Below are 17,453 nucleotides of genomic sequence, written 5' to 3'. Positions count from 1 at the left end.
TATAGCATGGCATGAAACTATTCTGAGACCCCACATGTCCCATGTTTGGGGTCTGGCAATGGGTTTTGTTGAAATACAATGTCAGAAGATGTCCTGCATTATTGGCTGGAGTAGTAAAAATTAATTTTGAAGAGCTTTGTCATGTTCACATACTGCTTGTTCCTCATTAAAATTAGTTCGCTCATCACTAAGGGACAGGCAGAAACCTTTGGGTTTCTGAGCTGTACTAGCTGCAGATCTAGTACAGCTGCAGTGGTTGGAGTGTCTGCAGTGTGCTGCTGTACTTGAAAGGAGATTGGAAGAGACCAGGTACAAATATAACACAGTAGGCAGGTGGCCATGGGCTAGAGCACAAGGGTCTTTGAGGAGCAAAGAAGTATTTTGCAATGAGAAAGGGAACTATTATTTGAACGTTTTAAACACTGGTGGCCACCAGGTGTCACTCGTGTTCCTTTTTTCTTGAGCACAGTGGATGTTCTCACCAGGATTACGCCATAGTTTTACACGGTCATTACGTCATGTGCCTTCTGCCAACGGCTACATAGGTCTTCCAGATTTCACCAAATATTCCACAAATTGAGGCCTGCACTTTTTTCCACCTGTTAGCCCTGATGTTAATTTGGCATAGGTTGAAACGCCTCAGTGACCACACTGCAGGTCTTACTGGGGGGGAAAAAAACCCACATACATTAAAATAACATTTGTTAATTATTTCTCTTATCTGACCTGATTAGTTTGCCCAACTTTATAATACAGGTAGTTGCTTACATCCGATTGGCTGACTTTAAAGCGATAGGCCCATGGTCTCGTTAATATTGTGTATCTGTCTATCTATCTATCTATCTATATTGTGCCTTTAATTACAAATTAAAATCTACTTAGTTCGTTAGCTGTTACTACACAAAAAAAGTGATTAGAAGATACAACTTACAAAATATTCAGTGACTGGCCCTTTGAAGAAAAGCAATTCTGGGCAATTTTGAATTTTTAATGCTGCAAGCACCTAACCCTTGTGTGCTCTTCTCATTGTTGTGTTTTCATCCTCAGGAACTGAGCTTGTCATGACGACACATCCACTTGTGGGGTATGATGAGGCTATTAAATTTGAACACAATGCTTTGCTGTTATTTTGAGCTCTTGCTAAATGCCAGTAACATAACAACTTTCACCACAAGTGAGCTTGCTGAAAGGCAGACATCAAGAGGAGACATTGGGTAATGTTCAGGTGTATTTGACAGAATGTAGCATTTTCTGGTTTCATAACTTAACAACATAATTCATTTACTGGTCAATCTGAGTAAATTTCACATGCACAAACCTAAACGGCCTGGCACCAAATCCAGGTTTTTATTGTGACATTATCAATATCCAGGGCAGTTAAAGAGTGGACCTTGTGGTCAGGTTGTTGTAAACCTGCTTTCATGATTTTGTTCAACAGCGTGGCTCTTTTATCGTACGTGAAAGACACAAAACTAAAGACAAGAAAGAAATGGACTTCAGTGTATTTAGATCTACTGTTCAAGTCAGGATTTAAACTGACCTGGTGCTGTGAAGGTCTCGCTATGAGAGACTGGGCATAGCATATACTGTATTAACTGACAGCATGTCAACGTGCCCTTTTCATTTGCCTTCCATTTGCAGGTCAATGCCAAATCAGAAAAGTAGTCTAAGAAGATAGTATTCCTACATCTCCTGAATGCATCATTGCTGCAGGTGGCTCAGGGCGTGGCTTCATCTCGATGCACAGGGATTTATCTGCGCATGCGTGAGCCAGAAAAGTGCGTTTTAGAATGATTACTGGTGGCCAGCGGAGAGACAGATTATACAGCTCGACACAACTGTTGTTTTAATCCCCTGAGCGGGGAGATTTAGCAAAGAAAAAGCACTGGTTTTAAACCCACCAGCAGCCATATTGTATGGAAAAGCGACGGAAAGACTCTTTTGTGAAAAAGTCGTTTTCGCAGACACCTCTGTCAAGACTTCTGGGGAGTTTAATTTTCTTTCTAACTGGCGGTGGGATTTTGTCGGTCAGCTAGCTTGACAGCTGGCCGAGGAACTTAGAGATTTGGACTAATTTTGAGCCATTTTACACAATATTGTGGTTATCTCTTTGATTCAGAGGTGTGAAATTTACTCTCTACAAGATGAAGGACCGATTGGAGCAACTTAAAGCGGTAAGTAGTGTCCAGGAAAGGTTACATTTCCTCCCAGTGTTGTCTGTACATTTTTGTTGGCCTTTTGAAACATGTTTCTCTGAGGAAGGTTAAGAGGTTAAGATAAGAAATTTGCGAGGTTTCCATTTTTACCTAAGCCTCAAACTTAAATGCTTCATGCATAAAATCCTAATCATTTTCGTACGTTGGTGTACCATGTGATGACATAACTCGTACTTGAGGATGTGCTGTAGTAACGTTGCACTTTGGAAAGCTCTTTGAAATGGTGATGTTGGGATGGTTAAATCATTTCAGTCGTTCATACATCAGTTTTCTAAGGTAGTGCAATTAATAGAGTAGCGTAATTGTTATAAGTAGAACTCTGTGACCAGATGTATTTTTTTTTCTCCAAAAAATAACGATAAATTTACTCAGCCTTAGCACTTGGCAGCCTCAGATGAAAATAGTAAAGGTCAAAGTGTAGAGTTGTAAAAATGAACACATGATCTATCGTTGGGATGTATTGAACCAAAGTCCTCGATACCTTTTTGTATTTATCCGTCACAGTAAGATTGCAAATCTTGTTCAGCAGCAACGGAGAAATCATTAGCAACAGAAACATTCACAGTGTTAATCTTTTTTCCCGTGCAAAGTTGCACTAATGACAGTGAATGTATCAGCTGCTCATGGGACAGAGGCCCTAATCCAACTGGAAGCCATGTCGGGATGTGTTGCCATAGATACGTGAAACTGCTGGCCAAATATTTGTTGTGTTTAAAGTTGCTGGACTGCTGTATCCCCTCAGGCGCCTGTGTCTCACACAGCTGCCTTCTTTTCACAGCAAGGAAGTACAGATGGCAAGTGAAGCGCGTCAGTCATGTGTTGTGAAGCTGTCAGCGTATACAGCATGTTTGATTTTGTCCCATCACCATTTACTATCTCACTCTTTATTTTTCTTCTACATCCACATTAACCGAGCGTCTTTGTTTGCCTCATTGAGTTTCTTCTCTAATGTTTAACTTGCTCGTTGTGATCTAGGTTGTCTATTGGTTTGTTATTGGTGTCGGGCTGGGTATCAGTACTTGATAGTTTGAGAGCATCAACCAATAAGCCAGTATGGAGTAGCACTGAAACTTTTTCAGTTAAATATTTCTGCATTTTGTTCATTTTACATCCAAATCTAGAAGAAAATGACTATCTGTATGATTTTGCTTTCAGCCAATCACTGCAAGTGTTCTTCAGTTTAGTGCAAGGCATGTTTGGGGGGAAAATACGTCAGCAGCTGTAGCCCATGCAGCCTGTAGAGTGAAGCTGAGCCTAGTGTATTTGAGCTGATCAATTTGAACACTTTAGAAATGCTTAAAAAATCATTTGGATGAGGAGGAGCAGTGGTGGTGGTGGCATTTTATGCAACTGAATACTTCCATTAATGTGATCTTTAAATGGTACTTGTTATTGTATATCTCTCTCTCTCTCTATATATATATATATATATATATATATACATATACTGGCACAATCACCTGATATACTGTAGATTTTGGGAAGGAGGAGAAATTGACTTGTGGTTTAACCTGTAGCTATGATCACATGTGATAGCTTATTTAGCATGCTGTGGAGAAAGCTTTGGATACTGTTGCTCCTTCAGACAGTTTTAAAAATACCACAAACATAAGTTGATATGGTTGCCACATTTCATCACCATGACCCAGTCTGAAGGTGTACTTAACAGCAGCTCTCTAGATCCCTGTTCCATGTCCTTTTGGGTATTTCCAAATTCAGTTCAAAGCACTATTCTCTTCAGTTCCGTCTTACAGTGTTTTCATATGCTGTAAAACAGGCCTAGTGGCCCGTCATTGTTCCTTGCTTACTGCCCTTGCTCAGATATCAGTTATAACAGAGCTGTCATGGTTTTTTCTGTGGCACATGGAGTTTTCAAATCCCATGTCAGATTTTAGCTTTGCATTAACACAAGTCCTGATTGGACTATTTGGCTTCTGTCACCATGTTTCTGTAAATCTGACCCCAGGTCCCTGTCCTGCTGTTGTCATAACTAGTGGCTCATTTTCTAAATCCTCCTGTGGGAAAATCTAGTGCCATAGGGCTGTAGCTAACAGTTATTTTTGTTATTAATAAATCTGTTAAGAAATCAGTGGAATATCGCTGTCATAATTTCCTCAAGTCTGGGATGATGTCAATAAAATGTTTTCTTCAACCAGCTCTGCCAAAGACATTCAGTATAGTGAAACTAAAATAAAGAAAAGCAACTGGCTGAAACTCTGAAAACTTTGACATTTTTGTCTGAAAGTGTTAGAGGATATTTGCTGGTTATTCTGCTGAACAAGTAATTGAGTGACGCTGCTTTTACTCGACATGACTTTGTTCGCCTTCTTTCTCAACTGTCTTCTATCTCAACCTTCTAATAAATTTTATTGTCCAATACTGTGATGTCATTTACGATCCTCAGAGACAAAGTCTGACAGTCAATCAGCTCCGGGTTTCTTCAGGATGACGGAGTTACAGGAAAGATAATGAAGAAGAGGGTTGGACATTCAGTGTTTGCCCCTTATTGGAATCAGACTTTCTGGGTTGTGTTTACATAGTATGTACATGATAATGAGTCATACAGGTCACAGTTATACAGGTAGTTGTTTGAACACATGCAGCATGGTAGTGTAGGTAGGTCTTTACTTTATCAACACGTTATAACGTGATAACGTGACATCTTGTGCTTTATGTGCAGTTCAAGTGCATCTAAATGATTCAAATATGAAGGGTATTACATGTTTTGGGTTGTTCAAATGGTATCCAGTGCGTTTTTAATTTCCGCCTCCACTCAAAATCTATTGTTGTTCTTGTTCTTAGAGTTGAAAGTTCAGTGTTCACTGTACACAAATCTTGCAGAGATTGACGCAAGAAGGATGTTTTAACATTCATCAGCTGAAAATGGAGAGGTCTCCTGTGAAGTAGTTAAACTTTTGTAACTACATATATTTGCATGCATTTTTCATGAAGGCAAAGGAGTAGATGAAATGTTAGGGATTTGAACAATAATAGAACTTTGACACATTATTTTCATATACAACTGAAAACGTGTTTGAAGGGGATTTTGTTGATTTTGGTCAAAAAAGAGAAAATCTAATAAAATCTGCTGCTTCATGGTTCGCTCTGTCAGTCAGTGGCATAACATCTTGTTTATTTTCAATTTATTATTCAAAAATGAATGATTAGAAGGTGGCTGGATTGTTATGATTTTCCCTTAGTAGATAATAATAGACAATAGACAAGCAGAATATTCAGTAAATCACCGGTTAACGTGAATCTGTAGTACACACAGTACAGTCACATTGTTAATCATGGTGGCTTGCATTTTGCATTAAACACTTTCCAACCTCCAAGTAGTGGTCAGACACAATGACAGGTTAATATATCGAGGAATGTTGTGAAGGTTTTCTTCATGACTTATATGAAGGAATTCCCTCTGGCTGTTCCTGTCGGTATCCAACTGTTGTTACATGGAATTAAATATGTGTGTGTGTGTGTGTGTGTGTGTGTGTAGCCTTTGTCTGTTTGAATTGTTAAAGCATCTGTTGCACAAGTTAGCCTGTTTCCGCTTATTTTTGTTGAATGAGAGACACTGGAAGGAAGTGGGTTTACTTGCTCTTATCTCGCCACTGCAGAAATGCTACGTGAGGGAGCATAATGTTTGGACCAGAGTGCCACAGCTATATTTTCGGTGAATAACTCGATGAGGACTCTAAAAGCAGGCAATGTGTGAGCATGTGTGTGTGTCTGTGTGTGCGCCCAGGGATCTTTGTGTTCGCAACTGTTGTCAGTTACAGCAGCCTGAACCAGATAGGCTTGGTTACATTTGCAATTCAAATTTCAACTGCGAAGTGTAAGTTTGAAGACTTGTCTAAAACTCAGCATTTGAACACGCTGACAAATGACAAACAAAATCAACTGACCATCAGTTATGACCAAAATGTTTTATATTTGAGACAACTAGTAAATAGATTGAGCCAGGTGATATGAGAGCGAGCACGGTTGTCGAGTGGTGTGTTGACTGACTTTTTCCACACCTTGACTTTGATCCAGGCAGACTTTCTCCAGGAAAGTCAGCTGTTCAGAGTTCAAATTCCCAGTCACCCATTGCAAGACATAAACACAAACTTCTATGTATTAAGAGTTTAGTCTGCCAGCAACGCTCTTTAGCTGTTCAATGTGAACACATTTGCCTGGAAAATGCAGAAGTAATAGAAAGGGAGGGAACAAAGTCAGCCCAATGTCCCTTTTTAATTCATTGTTTCACCTGGTTTCTTCTCCTCCTAACTCCGTCACAGCATGGCCCTGTGATGTCTGTTTACATTGTACTTCAGCGGTGGTTTCTTACAGCTAGCTGAAAACAGGTTGAGTTCCTGGAGCCCTGCCCTAGTCCCTCACCGTGTAAATATTCACAGCAGTGCTGAGGGCTTTGTGGCCAACCTGTGGCGCTGCCCTGTGTTTGCTGACTTTTCCTTGTGACACATTTATGACTTCAGCAGAGTGAAGCTTTCTGACAGAATTTATTGGGTGTAGGCTGATCAGGGTCAGTTCAATATTTCTGGTTGATGTATCACGTTGAGATGCTAACCAGGAAACAATTTTCATTAGTCAGTGTTTGTTCAGAGTCAAAATGCTGTTCAGTGGGTTTTGTATTCTGATAAGAAATGTGTATCTAGAGAATCACTTGCTATTTTTGGCATGAAATTAGAACAATATTATTTACTTCAGAATTCACAGACAGACATCAGTATTGGGCTGTGAACTGGTGCTGAAGTATTGAAAGTCTTCATTTAATGCATTATAAAGTGATCATAATTTTTGACTTTATTTCATATGGACAAAGTTCTTAGGTGCTTAGTGTTTAATCAGATTTGAATCTATAGTTTATTTTGACAAATGCGATTATTTGATTTCTTGTAATAGTGATATGACAAGATGAATACTACTTTCTTGTACACTTTATGAAGCCACAGCCAACAGCCGGTTACCTTAGCTGAGCATAAAGCCTGGAAACAAGAGGAAACAGCTGACCTGATTCTGTCCATAAGTAACACCATCAGAGCCAGCACCTCTAAGGCTCTATAATTAATGCCTTTATATCTCATTTGTTTAAACTATACAAAAAACAAAGAGTGATAACGACGCGTCTTACTGATAGTCACGTGCCAGGCTATTTGCTGGCTGTGAGCAGTGACTTCCTGGTGTTTTTGCTCTGCCTGGTAACCTCGCCGGAATGACTCCAGGATATAGTCGTGATGCATTTGAGAAGTTTAGCTTATTGTGTTAAGCATATATACAAAAAATGCTTTCACTGAAAAACACAATATGTATCCCTTAAAACAACATATTGAAAAAATAGCACGACATATCACATCAGTATCAAAACTTTAACTGACACGTAGCTTTATATAGGAAATGGACTGTTCACAAAGCATGTTTGTGGAGCGACTTTCTATGTACAGGCGATGCAAGAGTTTTACCTAAAACCTAAAAAGGCATTAAAGCAAGACATAAAGACACTTAAATAGGATTTAAGAAGAGTTGCATAAAGTAGAATGGTGATGAAGATGAATAATGATAATATTAACAATAATAAAAATAACTTTATTTATAGAGTATTATAATAAAGAGTGGACTTACAGACACACACAGATGTGATTTAACTACAGTGAACATCTGAATGAACTTTTTGATCTCAAGGTGTTCATGACATGCTTTATACTGTAAGCCTCAGAAAAACATGTAATACCCTTCACACGTTCTCTCTGGACACTTGGAACTACTAGTACCTCTCTGATACAGCTTTTTCTTTTATTATGCCAGACATGTGATCAAGATGACGACGAGGTGGAGATTGCTGTGGACAACGCAGCCTTCATGGACGAGTTCTTCTGTCAGGTCAGTGTGTTTGCATCCGGGCATGGTGCTTATACTTCTTCACTTGCATTTTATTTTATACGTGGGTGAATGTTCGTGAATATCTTAATTTTTGTCGGTGCCATACATTTGAGATTCATGTTTGTTTCAGATTGAGGACATCAGGAACAGCATTGATAAAATTGATGAGAATGTGGCTGAAGTCAAAAAGCTTTACTCTGTGATCCTGTCTGCTCCCACGTCAGATCAGAGTAAGATACCTTACCACCACAATCGTTTCTCTTCTGCAAATATATTCATCTTACCTTACTCACTCAGGACCATGTTAAGGGTGTTCTTGCTTTACAAGCTGTATTTTTGTGTGATATCAGACTTTTGCAAATAACACACACACACACACAAAAGAAACCACAGGTGGTTTTAAAGTGAAATCGATATGCTGCATGTTGTCGTTGCCAGTCATACAAAACATTTAACTTGAGAACAGTACGAGTTTGTTTGCAGTAAGTGTGGTTCCCTCGCCCTGTTGCTAACATTCTTAGCTGTTCATTGCTGCATATCTCTTCCTTCCCAGAAACACAGGATGACTTGGAGGCAATCACCAATGACATTAAGAAGATGGCCAACAATGCAAGAAACAAACTCAAGAGTGAGTTAGCCTAGCACATGCACACGCACACACACAGACAACTTATCAGTGAGATTGGATCTATTCAATTGATTTGCAGTGAAATGATACTTAAGAATACTTAAGAAAAATGATGTGGCGTGTTTGTTGAGTAATAAATCAGTGATTTGGTTTGCTTGCCAGCCATTGAGAGGAATCTGGAGTCAGAAGAGCAGGAAAGGGTATCGGCTGACATGCGGATACGTAAATCACAGGTAAATGATTTCTCAGGTGGCCACCATTTAAAGCTGGTTTCATAGACTGAAAGACTTTTGATATTGCATTCTTAAATTCCTCCTCTGGTCTTCTTTTTACATCCTTATTCTTATTTTTATTATTTTATATGTTATAAAATATTTGCAACATTTTCCTTCTCTCATTATAAATGTGAGTTTACATTGACATTTATCCTTGACAGATTGTCCATACATGCAAATTAACTTTTGTGCTAATTAGTATTATCTCTGTTGTCTCCCAGCATGCAGTGCTGTCTAGGAAGTTTGTGGAGGTAATGACAAAGTATAATGAAGCCCAGGTGGACTTCAGGGAGAGGAGTAAAGGGCGTATTCAACGACAGCTAGAGATCAGTGAGTGATACCCAGATGCATGGCCATAAAGTCATGTGATGGTCCTGTGGTCTTCTTTATCATTAACCTTTTCTTTCCTTTCCAGCTGGAAAAGCAACAACAGATGACGAACTGGAGGAGATGTTGGAGAGTGGCAATGCTGCGGTGTTTACTGCAGGGGTAGGAGAGTGTGTGTGTCTGTGCATGTGCACACTTGCATACATTTGCGTTATTTTTAACAGTTCCTTAACGTTCACTTTGTCTTGACGCTGATCACGTGGTTAAGGCGAGAGAAAGTCAAGTTGTCAGTTGCTCAGTAAAACTTATCAAGTAGTTAAAGATTAGCTGTGCCTTGTGATTTGGTCTCAAAGTCAGTTTGCTCTCTTTAGCCTTCTTGAGTGCCCAAAACCTCATTTGACATGCTGACAACAGCCAACGAGCAGTCCTTAAAGACAGACAGAGAGTGCTGTACTGTATTGTATCGTAAAAGAAGCACCTGTGTGTCTCAACCGATCAGACAACCGTATGTGCACAATGCATTTCAACTGGTGAGAAAACCTCTGTGTGCCTACTTTGCCGAGAGGGTGACGGCCTGGGAAGAGTTCCTTGCTCAAGGATACATGACTCAATTTGGCATTCATAGATTTGATAACAACTTAGTGTCTCACGTGTCTTTAAAAGCCGTCCAAACCTGAACATTTTGTGCATGTTGTGCATTGTAAGATGCATTGTAAACCAGATCACAGCCAATCTAAAGGAAATATTAAATGGGACCCAGGGACAGCTGCTCTTCATTAAGACTCTGATATGATGAGATTTTATTTTTGTGCATGTCTGTCTGTGAACAGATTGTGGACTCTGGGATCTCTAAACAAGCCCTGAGTGAGATTGAAGCCAGACACAAAGACATTGTCCGTCTGGAAAGTAGCATCAAGGAGCTGCATGACATGTTTGTAGACATTGCCATGCTGGTGGAGAGCCAGGTACAGTATCCACCTGCCGACCACCGTCCATCCATCAGATACTTAATTCTTTCATTCACTTTTTCCATTTATTCTAAAGCTTTCCCCATGGCATGTGTGTCCTGACCGAATCAAAGTCTTGTTCCCCTGTTCATTTCTTTTCCTGTCTCCTCTGTGATCTGACGATCAATCTGCATCTGTATCTATTCTCTCTTTTCCAGCTCCATGCCTCTCTTAACCATCTCTTTGCTGCTTTTCTGCCACTGCCACCTCCATGTCATCACTCAACACTGATGGAACCATCATGAATGCATTTGTTAAGATGAATGAATAAAGCATCATTGTAGACATCAGAGCAGACTTCACTCTAGAATAAACACACACACACATATTGATCAGTGAGTCACTGTATGCATATGCATGCATAGGTCTAACCATATATTTCTTGCTACTTGCGTCGTGCTTTCTGAGGGGAAGCCTTGTTTGAGGTAAGGGCCCCGCTCCTACTTTCTGTGCTGTGTGATTTTTTTTTTTGATTTTTTTTTTCCCCCCTTTAAACTCTTTTGTAACCATTTTATTTGCAGCAGAGGTTTGTTCCAAAGGAAACTCAGCATTGACATAATATGAATGTTTTTCCCATGAAATTACAAACAAAACTCCTCATGATGTCATTCTTGAAGCTGTCTCAAGACCTTCACTTGAGTGAAGGTCATCATAAACTTACAAATCTGAAACCGGATATGTTACTTTATATATTTAAATCAATGATACTTCAGCTCATTAAGTATTGCTCTCACTGATTGTTTTGTTGTTGTTTTTTTCAGGGTGACATAGTAGACAACATAGAGCAGAATGTATCCAAGTCAGTGGACCACATAACTGTGGCCCAGGAACAGACCAAAAAAGCTGTAAGGTACCAGACCAAAGCACGCAAGGTAATGTAATTTAGTCAACTGCCACACCACTCTGCTGTTGCTCTCTTCCTGTTTTTTTCTGCTTATTTCTTAGACACATTACATCTTTTTTTTTTGTCCACTGGTTGGCACATTTGAACCACCCAGTGTGTCCATGATCACAGTCCCTCGCCCTGCAGATGCATTGCCAATGACACACAATCGTTGTGTCCTTCACTCTCTCTGTTGTTTTTTTTTTTTCATTTTCTCTTTTCGCTTTTCGTCACCTTTGACACCGTGTCCAATGTTAGGGTGGAATGATTGACAGGATTGAGAGCAACATGGACCAGTCAGTAGGCTTTGTGGAGCGCGCTGTAGCAGACACAAAGAAAGCGGCAAAGTTTCAGCAAGAGGCTCGACGTGTGAGTGACTCCCGTCATGAAGGGCAGCCCGGTTTCCCAAAAGCAACGGAAATAGTCATTCATTAAAGAGCAGCGATGGCTTTCAGATCAGTGGAATTTTGTCGTACAAGCAGTACAAAGAAGAGAAGAAAGGAATTGAAATTGCATGCCACAGGACAAAGATTGAGTCAGAGTTCACAAGCCTGGCCTTGTAGTAAAATATGGCTAATTACTAAAATCCATGTGGCTTAAGTTTTGCAATGTGAGGTGATTCTGCAAAGTGCAGTGTCAGTGAAATACATGCAAGCCCACATTCTTGTAAAATTACTTTGGACCATATGTGCCATATTTCTGCAGTTTACCTTGCAGTCATCACAGTGAAAGACAAATTAGTTATTGTTGATGAAAAATGGTAAAATTTTGTTCTGTTGTTCGCTTTAGTATCTGATGGGATTTCAGCCTTACGGATCTGCCACTCAAACTGCTGTTCCAGATTGCATTTCATAGTGTCAGACGTGGAATTCATCTTTAATACAAAGTTGATTTTGGGAAACCTGCCTGATAAAATGAAGACCATCCCCACCGTCAAGAACTTGATCCGTACTTTTGATGACACCCCCCAACCATCCTGTGTACTCTGTTCCTGAGCCTCCACCACCCTGTGACCTGTGGACCCTTGCAACCCACTGACCTGCCCAGCACCAAGACCCAGACCCCCTACTTACTCACACACACATACACACACACACACACACACACACACACACTGACAGCTTCCACACTCGTCTCTCTCTCTCTTTTCTCTTTAGCTTTAACCAAATCTTTTTTTACAGTTGGCTCATGTCTGTCGTCAGTATCCTGTGGTTTTGTGTGTTTGAAAGATCTTGCTCATTAACTTTGGACTGTTACATCATGCATGTGAAAATAATGCTTGTATTGACGGATTAACATAAAATCAACACTCTTGTCAAGCGAAAACTGGTTTATCATACTTTAGCAAGACTGATGCACTGAGTTTGTGTGGTTACTTAGCTACAAAGAGAATCCAGGATACATGATACAGCCATTGTTGCCATATACTGTACATGTTTTCTCATACAAAACTAGTATAAAACCTTGTTCAGTGGTAGATTAGGTATTTGTTGCTTATTCTTGTTTCCAGCTGATTTTACACTCTGCCCTTGGTTGTTCCCAACAGAAAATGGTGATAATAGTGGTGGTTGTGCTGATCTTGCTGGCCATACTAGCTCTCATTATCGGGTTGTCAGTGGGATTGAAGCGAAGCTGATGAACTATTTGAGTAAGAGGAGAGCTAGTGGTGAGTAACTCTGGAGCAAATAACCTCAGTTGTGCCACAATGGGTGTGGGTATGAAGCGTGCTTTGGAAAAGGGTTTTGACGCTCTTCCACAGGCTTTGTGTGCGTGTTGTCTGTCTATCCAGAGGGATTACTTGAGGTGTGTATGTGTATATTTGAAGTCTTTGGGTGTGTGTGTGTGTGTTTCATGTGTTTCTGCAGCGCTTGCCTGTGGTTACTGCTGAACAAACAAGGCAGTGCTAGTAGTGACTTAGTCGCAAACCGTTTCAGCGGGTGTTTGGTCTGTGGGTTTATTTCGTGCTGATTCCCTATCATTAACGCTGTTCTCCACTTTTCTCTCTCCATCCCCCCCCCCTTCTGTAGAAGATGATCATTATTGGAGTGGTCTGTGCTGTGGTTGCTCTCATCATCCTCATCATCATCCTCACACAGACACTATAACAGGACGACTGCCTTGTTGCCATCGTCAGTTTATTCATCATCCCCTCCGACCTATCCTTCATCAGCTGGCCTGCCAGAAAGAAAAAAAATAAAACGATAATCACTCCATATGGATATAATAATATTTAACCCACAAAGCTCTACTACTTTTGACCTTTTGGAAAAGGAAGCCCTATGAGACTTCTGATAATTAGTCTGTTTGACTCCCTCAGTTTGAGGATTCTCTGCTGCAAAAGAGGAAATGAGACTGAAGCTGACATGACGTACAATACCAGTAGTATCTCTGCGGAGAAGAAAAGGGAATTGAAAAATACCTGATCGTGATGTCGCTCCAGGTCACAAAACATTTCGCTGTTCAACACTTGGTGCCAAAGAATCAACCTGGAAGAGTTTGTCTTCTGAAATTTATTCTGATGTCCAGTAAGTCTGACTTGTGAAGCCTCGTAGAAGCACCTCACTTCTCGTATCATTGTTTCTTGCCTTAATGAGCCTTGACACACTTTGCAATTGAAAAGCTAGCTACTGTATGTTCACTGTATCGAAATTATGTTGTTCTTTTGGGAGTCCTGCACTTTCACATTTCAGTGTGTTACAATGTCTTATGTCTGTAATTAAGTTTAGACAATCGTGTAAATAGCAGAATTATTATTCTGTTTGTTATTGATGTCTAGCCATGAATATGGCTCAGTTCTTTAACTTGAAGAGGGCTGGTGCTCTCACTTATGATTTTTCAGTTTAGAGAGCCCAGTGGTTTTAAATGTTAAGGATGGTGAAACTCATGGACAGGTCGAGCTAAGACAAGAAAACAAGCAAAAAGATAGAAGAGACAGGCTGTGGGGATAAAGACGCATTCCTTGCTTGGAGATTTATCTGAACATTTTAACATCCGGAAGAAATGCCTGATAATTTGTTCTATGTCTTTGCTAACCTTTTACAATGTTGCAATGCAAATTTATACGTATATGGACATGATTGTTTCCCATATTAAAATGCTGTCAAAACATTTTAAATGCCAAGGGGGTGTAAAGAGATATCGGTAGTAACACTACCTTTTTCCCTGTAAGTGCCAGAATAATCTTTGTATTTATTGTATTTTTTTCATGACGCGTCGCTAATAAAGTCACACATACAGGATGTGGTGGAAATTTGACAATCTAACATAGAGTAGAGTCTCCCTGACTGGTGGCTTTTTACTAATGTGAGATGCTTTTCTTGACATATTCTAAGTCTCTCATTATTTCTACTGTAAACATACATCTTAGTTAACTTTATTAGCAGCTGTCTGACACTAATGTGTTCTAATACAGCAGCCTTACAATAAATCCTTTTCTCTTGAAGGTTATAATGTTCGGTTTTGTTTGCCAGCATCAGAGACATGTTGGTTAAACTTAATGGATTTTGGAGACTGTAGTTTCTAGTATTTTGAATGGTCTTGCGTTATATTTCAGGGATTTTTGACCTCAAACAAAATATTGGAAGTATTTTCTGGTACTATTAACAGTACAACATAAACACTGAGTACAACCTCCAAAAAGACTACTGTTGAAACAGTGGGTATCTTGGACAGTTTCATTTAATTTCTCTAGTTTTAGCCCCGTTTTTTTCCAATAAATGCAATGAAGAAGAAGAATGAAGAATCTGAGCATAAACTTTATCTCTTCCTGATATGTTACATGTCTGATATCTTGCATTATATGAATGTATGTTAATAAACCAAACCATATTAAGATTAAGACTGCATTAGTTTTAGGTATGTGTATCTAATAAGATGAGTTTAATTCTGCTTGGTCAGTGTCATTTCAATGGGCTTTTTCTTCTTGTTAAGAAGAGCGCATGCACGTGTTGTCACTCAGTGGCCTTAATAAGTCAATTAGTTAATTAAAGACGGTGACTTCTGCTGTACATACACAAACTGATCAATTTGATGATCAATTTTAATCAACAGTCACTGACCAGATGCACAGGCGTTGTAGCGCATTATGAAGGCTGCCATCTCTTGAGAGAAGCCTCTGTTTTTGTCAGACCAGAAGCTGAATGGTGCCTTTAGTTTTGGTTGTGCAGGGAGCACTTGAATGTGAGAGGCTCCCCAGCTTGGTCTTTTGAGTACACAGTGTGCTCTTTTGGCTTCTGTCCTCGACGGTTCAGTCCGAATGCTTCTATTCAAACCTTCTTCGCACCACTTTAGCCAGTAACGTGGGCTGCGGTATGAGAAGGAGGAAAAATGGCTTAGATGAATAGTGTTAATCTTGTGAATTTGTGCCTCTGCTGTACTTTGTGAGTGTCAACATGTAAATATGTAACTGAATTTTTTCACTTTTTGATGACTGCCTGTTGTGGAAGAACTGTGTGAATGTTTTTATGGGATGGCAGTAGCTGTTGTCAGCAGACTGTTGATGCAGTGTGTTAACCACTGTGTTACAAAGTGCATCTTTTAAAGATTTGTGCCAAAGAGGAGGTAAGGACGTTCATTTTTTCATCTTTCCTCTTTCTTTACGCACATATACAAACACCCAAACCTCTGTGACCCTTTGTTCTCCTTTTGTGCCATCATTTCCTCAAACCAGTGTTTCCATAAATGTGAACAAATGTATTGTGTTCACCTGCAACCCGTCAATTACAGCCTAAATCCAGTGAATGCTGTTATCTGACTATTGTCTTTTTTATTTTTAATTAAATCCACAGAAAAAGATGATGATTACATTGTGCTGTGCCATCATTGGAATTGTTGGGTTCTCCTATCTCTACAGCTTCTTCTCGTAAAAGGTTTTACACAGGTAAACACCTGCATCAGCCTTTAACTCTGAATTTTCTTCTTTCACACTACATGGTAAATAAATATGATATATTTTTTTTTATGTCTTTGTGTAGTGTTTCTAGGAAAGAGGGTTTAAAAAGATTCCCGAGTTGCTCCCCCGTTCTCACCTTGAACATTATTTGAATCTGTTTCTAACAAAGTATTAAAGCTGTATAAATTGAACCATATCAGTCCTGTGCACTTACCCTTTTATCAGTCATCTTAATTTAATTTTTGTTAAAAATGTTATAAATGTGTAGATTTTTCTCAGTCTGTTCAGAACCAGTTGGCTCAACATGTCACTTTTCATCATTGTGGCCTGTTCTGGTCTGCTGTAGTCTGCCGCCCCCTGGTGGTGCATAGAGGCGACTATCATATTTATAGAAATTATAATTATCGGCAAATTATTATTAAGACTCTTAAGTGCATAAATTGATTTTTGTGCTGTCTAAGTCCATTTAATCACATTACACATATAATTATGTTCTGTGGTCAAAAATATACCAATCAAGTAGTCTTTTCTGACTTGTTAAATGTGATAATTTTAATAAACTGTGTGTGATTTTGTTGTGTGTGACCATGTCTGTATGCGTCTGTGCTGCTGCAATGCTTTTACTGATGATCTTTTCTGTAACAGTGGCCGTCACTCGCTCACTGGCTGTGTGTCAACCCGGTAAAGCCTGTTATGTAATAAAAGATTTCTGTGCGTTGTTGCAAGTGTTGTATGCTTCCCTTCTTGTCTCCGGCTGGGGGGGGGGGGCTCAACAAGGCTCAGCTGATCGCCTGTTTGCATAGAGAGAGCCGTTCTGCCTGATTATATACAACCCAACATCTTTCACTTTGCAGGCATCGTCCATTTTATTTGTCTCTGATTTACTTTGCGTTAAAGCTACGGCAAATGTATAGCGATGCACGACATGACGTCCGTCTCTGAAGGGCTTCCGTGACCTCATTTCATCCCCCCATCTCGCCTCTTCGGCCCGTCAGCATCCCGTGGGGCGGGGTCTACACAGGGGTGCGTTCGTTTTTCTGCTCCGTGTTTGGAGGATAAGCAGGATTGTGCATCAGAGGTAAAACAACTGATAACCCCGGAGAAAAATTTAGCGTTATGGGAGCTTAAGAAGAGACATGTTGGGAAGGACGTGAGGAATAAAAGTGTATATTTGTGTATATAAGTGTATATTTGCGAAAAAAAATTTTTAAGAATAATATGGAGATGGTAATATGAGTGTAATATGAACTCATATCTGTATCTACAGACCTAATAGTAATCTGACGTATTCTTATAAATTGAGCGTATGTGTATTATTATATATGTCGCCTGTATGTATAGAAAGT

The 17,453-nt window shown here is 39.7% G+C and overlaps 1 protein-coding gene across 4 annotated transcripts; it reads left to right on the top strand.

Moving 5' to 3' along the window:
• Window positions 1-1,766: 1,766 nt before the first annotated feature.
• On the top strand, window positions 1,767-16,837 carry stx3a (syntaxin 3A). Of its 4 annotated transcripts, none has more exons than XM_046406400.1 (11): window positions 1,767-2,174; window positions 8,022-8,096; window positions 8,227-8,326; window positions 8,650-8,724; window positions 8,887-8,957; window positions 9,221-9,329; window positions 9,415-9,488; window positions 10,157-10,291; window positions 11,095-11,205; window positions 11,475-11,585; window positions 16,004-16,837. In XM_046406400.1, exons 1-11 carry the CDS (start codon window positions 2,145-2,147, stop codon window positions 16,079-16,081), a joined length of 969 nt encoding a protein of 322 aa, XP_046262356.1. In that variant the 5' UTR covers window positions 1,767-2,144; the 3' UTR covers window positions 16,082-16,837. The 4 variants fall into 4 exon arrangements, with proteins under 4 accessions (XP_046262356.1, XP_046262353.1, XP_046262354.1 ...); XM_046406398.1 differs by lacking the exons at window positions 11,475-11,585; window positions 16,004-16,837 and adding exons at window positions 12,763-12,882; window positions 13,244-13,280 and having other exon boundaries at window positions 1,769-2,174; XM_046406397.1 differs by lacking the exon at window positions 16,004-16,837 and having other exon boundaries at window positions 11,475-12,755.
• The last annotated feature ends 616 nt before the right edge of the window (window positions 16,838-17,453 follow it).

The sequence above is a fragment of the Scatophagus argus genome, chromosome 12 (assembly GCF_020382885.2).
Source record: "Scatophagus argus isolate fScaArg1 chromosome 12, fScaArg1.pri, whole genome shotgun sequence".
NCBI lineage: Eukaryota > Metazoa > Chordata > Actinopteri > Scatophagidae > Scatophagus > Scatophagus argus.
Note: the sequence above shows the minus strand (reverse complement) of the source record. Positions and strands in the feature narration are given on the sequence as shown.

Excerpts from the sequence above, each read along its gene's own strand:
- stx3a (XM_046406400.1), top strand. The coding sequence starts at position 2,145 with ATGAAGGACCGATTGGAGCAACTTAAAGCG. Across the intron at positions 8,327-8,649 it reads TGCTCCCACGTCAGATCAGA|AAACACAGGATGACTTGGAG; the intron begins GTAAGATACCTT and ends CTTCCTTCCCAG. Across the intron at positions 11,206-11,474 it reads ACCAGACCAAAGCACGCAAG|GGTGGAATGATTGACAGGAT; the intron begins GTAATGTAATTT and ends GTCCAATGTTAG.